Raw genomic sequence first — 4,515 nt, forward strand, 5'->3', positions numbered from 1 at the left:
ATGATGCATGTTCATTATCTGCCAGATTTTGCCTGTAGTTTCAAGAGATATAGGGATGCCAACCAATCAAGTCAGAACTTTGTGGGCCTTAAGAAGCTCTGCATTTCAGATGATGAAACAGTGCCAATGGTATTTTCACATTATTAAAGAAAAGAAAAACACTGTCACCATGCCAAAAGGCTCTGCAACGAATTCAAATAACCATAGCAAAACTGGATTTGCTGATATGCTATTTGCAACACAAGCAGCAGCAAAACTCACTCCATGACTTGTACAGTCAGAATGCGGAACCGGTCCTATTAGCTGGCCAGGCGCTGGTTACATCAAAACTTCCTGCATCAGAAAAGCTACTCTGCAAAACTTCCAGCATGCCTGCTGCCAACAAGACAGTAATGACAGTTCCACATCACACCCCCTAGAGTTGAGCCAATGAAACAACAGCCGACTAACTATAAAAAGGAAGGCGATTCTTCCCCTCGCTACACATTGCCTGTGTCTGGAGAAGAACGGCGGTGGTGTTTCACCATGGGACTTCTACTCAGCCGGATTCAGAGTGCTTTGCAGAGCTTCTATGGGACGGAGGCTCGGATTCTCCTGCTGGGCCTGGATGCAGCTGGCAAAACCACCCTCCTCTATAAGCTGAAGCTGAACGAAACCGTCACGACCATTCCCACCATTGGCTTCAATGTGGAAACGATTCAGCCCATCAACAACGTCTCTTTCACCATGTGGGATGTGGGTGGTCAAGACAGGATCAGAGTCCTGTGGAGGCATTACCATCCCAACTCAGATGGGCTGGTCTTCGTGGTGGACAGTGCAGATTGCACTCGCTTTGAGGAGGCCAAGTCCGAGTTGGAAGCCCTGCTGGAGACCAAGGACTTGCAAGACGTGCCCGTAGTGCTGCTGGCCAACAAGCAAGACTTGCCTGGAGCGTGGCCCCCACTAGAAGTGGCCGAAAAAATGGGGCTGAGGAAACTGCGAGGGCACCGGTGGCATGTGCAGGGCTGCTGTGCCGTGAACGGAGATGGAATCCCTGAGGCCATGTGGAAGCTGTCCGAGATGGTCAAGGTGTATCGCAAAGCCCAGGGTAAATAGTCAACTGGGGAGGCATATAAAGACCCCCATGTTGCATGGAGGACACAAGACATCTTGCTAATCAGTTGCTTCTTCTGCCTCAGATGCTCTGGAGATGCCTTCATCTGTGAAAGGTCTATATGGGACTCTGTCCTGCTTATCCACTGCTGCCATGGGATTTGGGAGAAGGTGCACATGCCTTAGTGTGCTTCTTGGACACTGAACATGGTATACTATTGGACTATTCACTGGACTTTTGTGATCCATTGTCTGGACCGATACAAAGGCATTCTCTTAATTCAGAATGTTTCTTATGGGCCAACACTGCTGCTTTTCCTTTTGTTCAACACATCATTAACCAAAATGAAAATTCCTGGACTTTAAAACTGGAATAATCAGCCGCACCACTATAATCTCTGGATCCTAGGTTATTTGAGTGCTTCTGTAATATAAAGTTGATCATTTTCCATTCTACTTCGCACTTGTATACTGGAAAAGCCACTCTTTTTCCTCTTATTTTGTAACCATAGCTCAGCTGATTTCTCTCTTCTTTAAAGACATAGGATTGTATTTTGTCACTTCTGTTTTTCAAAATGTTTTATTACTGTTATGTCAAACCATTTTAAATTAATTGAAAATAAATCTCAGTTTTCTATAAACAAAATGAATAATAAATTTTAAAAAGACATATTAAAATCTCTTGGCATTTTCTTTATCTCCAGAGTGTGGCTTATAACTTGGTCTTTAAAATACGTTAGTGCTGCCAGCAGTTCAAGAAATGGGGTTCATAGACAGCATATTGGAAACCAGATTTGAGGTCTTTATGGTGAAAGCTGCTAATTCATGGGTTGTATCGGATGCTAGTTGGATTATGACTCAAGCTTAGTTATGTCTATTAACTTCCTTGGGTCTACTCAGAGAAGGACTAGTATTGGATATAACCCGTAATCTCCATTTCGCTCTCAGATGCCACAAGTGTAATATAGCCATGCTATCTGCTCAACAAATTTAGCTCCTTCGGTGTTTGTGTACATCTCCTTCTACTTGATACCCTCGTATGGTTTAGTTGTAATAATCTGGGCTGGCACAGAGTGAGGTGGCGGCTCCCATTCCCTTTCGTATTGCGCTTACAGTGATGAGACTTGATATTTATTCTCACTGTAGTACATTGAGCTGTGCTCCATGGGGCGGTGGCGCTCTTTCCCCCCCTCATTGCTGTTTCTATGGCTTTAAGCTTCTGAGAAGCTGTGTATTTGAAAATCAATATACAGTGGTACCTCGGGTTACATACGCTTCAGGTTACAGATGCTTTAGGTTACAGACTCCGCTAACCCAGAAATAGTGCTTCAGGTTAAGAACTTTGCTTCAGGATGAGAACAGAAATCGCGCAGTGGTGGCGGGGCGGCAGCAGGTCCCATTAGCTAAAGTGGTACCTCAGGTTAAGAACAGTTTCAGGTTAAGAACGGATCTCCAGAACGAATTAAGTTCTTAACCCGAGGTACCACTGTATGCTTCTTTTTTTAAGGAGCAGATGCAGGGCATTTTGGGGGAAGGAGTGGCAGCGAGGTGTTAAGAGGACAGAGCTGTGCTTGGAGGGGAACTGGGAGATGTTGCCTCATTTGTACTGTTTAATTAAGATTGAAGAGCCAGAGTGGTCATGGGCATACCTGTATAAGGGACTGGAGGGCACCCTCTTGTCCTTCTCCACAGACAGCAAAACATCTTGGGACAGCTTCTTGCAGAACAGATTGTATCTAAATCACACACTGGTATGAGTCTGAATACCAGTTACCTGGAATCAATGGGGGTGGAAGAGGGAGAGTGTGGTTGTGCTCAGGTTGTTGTTGTTGTTTAAATTTGTACACTGCTCTATACCCGCTAGTCTCGGGGTGGTTCACAGATTTTGCTTGTGGTCATCACATGGTCATCTGGTTGGCCACCATGATAAGGTAAAGGTAAAGGACCCCTGGATGGTTAAGTCCAGTCAAAGGCGACTGTGGGGTTACGGCGCTCATCTCGCTTTCAGGCTGAGGGAGCCGGCGTTTGTCCACAGACAACTTTCCAGGTCGTGTGGCCACAGCTTCTGATGCATCGGAACACCGTGATAGAAACCAGAGCGCACAGAAATGCTGTTTACCTTCCCTCTGCATCAGTACTTATTTATCTACTTGCACTGGCGTGCTTTTGAACTGCTAGGTTGGCAGAACCTGGGACAGACAACGGGAGCTCACCCCGTGGCAGGGATTCGAACCGCCAACCTTCCGATCGGCAAGCCCAAGAGGCTCAGTGGTTTAGACCACAGCGCCATCCACTACGAGAACAGAATGTGGGACTAGATGGGCCTCTGGTCGGATCCAGTAGGGCTCTTCTTGTGTTCAATTGTTTGTGTTCTCTCTCTCTTTCTTCCAATTACATATTCTAATCAATGGAATCAAAGGGAAAGAGTTAGTGCTGAAACAAGTTCCCAGTTGGGGTTGCTTTGAAATACAAGATGACAAAAACTGAAGTCTACTTATTTAATATTAAACTGCAGGAGGCCAACTAATACAACTTTACATTTTCAGCATTGGAAGAGGTGTCAACATACAATGCTTTAAAAAAGAAATGATCAAAAGTACTTGATGGTTTTATGCATTTTACTATTCCAAAGTGACAAGTGCCTTGACAGGAGCGCCAGCCATGTTAACTGGAAAATTCCCCAGAGCATTCAGGAATCCATTAGATTCCATAAGCCTCCAGGGGCAGAGGAACACAATATGTCCCTGCAGTTTGAAGCTGTCCAAACCTCACCAGGGAATGTTCCAGCCCTGAAAAATGTGCCCCCTTCCCCACTCAACAGAATATTAGTAATCTGCTCTGTGGCAAAGACCAGTTCAAGGACATATCCATATGTGTTGGGACAGTGATTTACTAGGAGAGCCACATGGTTGTTACAGAGGCCATGAAGTCTCAAGCTGGCTATATAGGCACACATAAATTATACAGAAAAGGAAAAGACTGTATTCTAAATGCATGGTGCATTTTGCCTATCGTTTCAAGAGATATGGGGATACCAACCAATCAAGTCAGAACTTTGTGGGTCTTAAGAACCTCTGCTTTTCAAATGATGAAAAACACCTCTTGCCTTGCCAAAAGGCTCTGCAACGAATTCAAATAACCCCATAGCAAAACTGGATTTGCTGCTATGGACTAAAAGCTATTTGCAACACAAGCAGCAGCAAAACTCACTCCATGACTTGTACAGCCAGAATGCTGAACAAGTCCTATTAGCTGGCCAGGCGCTGGTTACATCAAAACTTCCTGCATCAGAAAAGCTACTCTGCAAAACTTCCAGCATGCCTGCTGCCAACAAGACAGTAATGACAGTTCCACATCACACCCTCTAGAGTTGAGCCAATGAAACAACAGCCGACTAACTATAAAAAGGAAGGCGATTCTTCC

General features: G+C 45.0%; 1 protein-coding gene across 1 annotated transcript; it reads left to right on the forward strand.

The window, feature by feature from the left end:
- LOC310748065 (uncharacterized protein) lies at positions 1–1,702 on the forward strand. Its single transcript, XM_083583600.1, has one exon. The coding sequence runs from the start codon at positions 430–432 to the stop codon at positions 1,093–1,095; it is 666 nt and encodes a 221-aa protein (XP_083439726.1). The 5' UTR covers positions 1–429; the 3' UTR covers positions 1,096–1,702.
- Positions 1,703–4,515: the final 2,813 nt, after the last annotated feature.

The sequence above is a fragment of the Podarcis filfolensis genome (assembly GCF_964270895.1).
Source record: "Podarcis filfolensis genome assembly, chromosome: 13".
NCBI lineage: Eukaryota > Metazoa > Chordata > Lepidosauria > Squamata > Lacertidae > Podarcis > Podarcis filfolensis.

Excerpts from the sequence above, each read along its gene's own strand:
- LOC310748065 (XM_083583600.1), top strand. The coding sequence starts at position 430 with ATGAAACAACAGCCGACTAACTATAAAAAGGAAGGCGATTCTTCCCCT.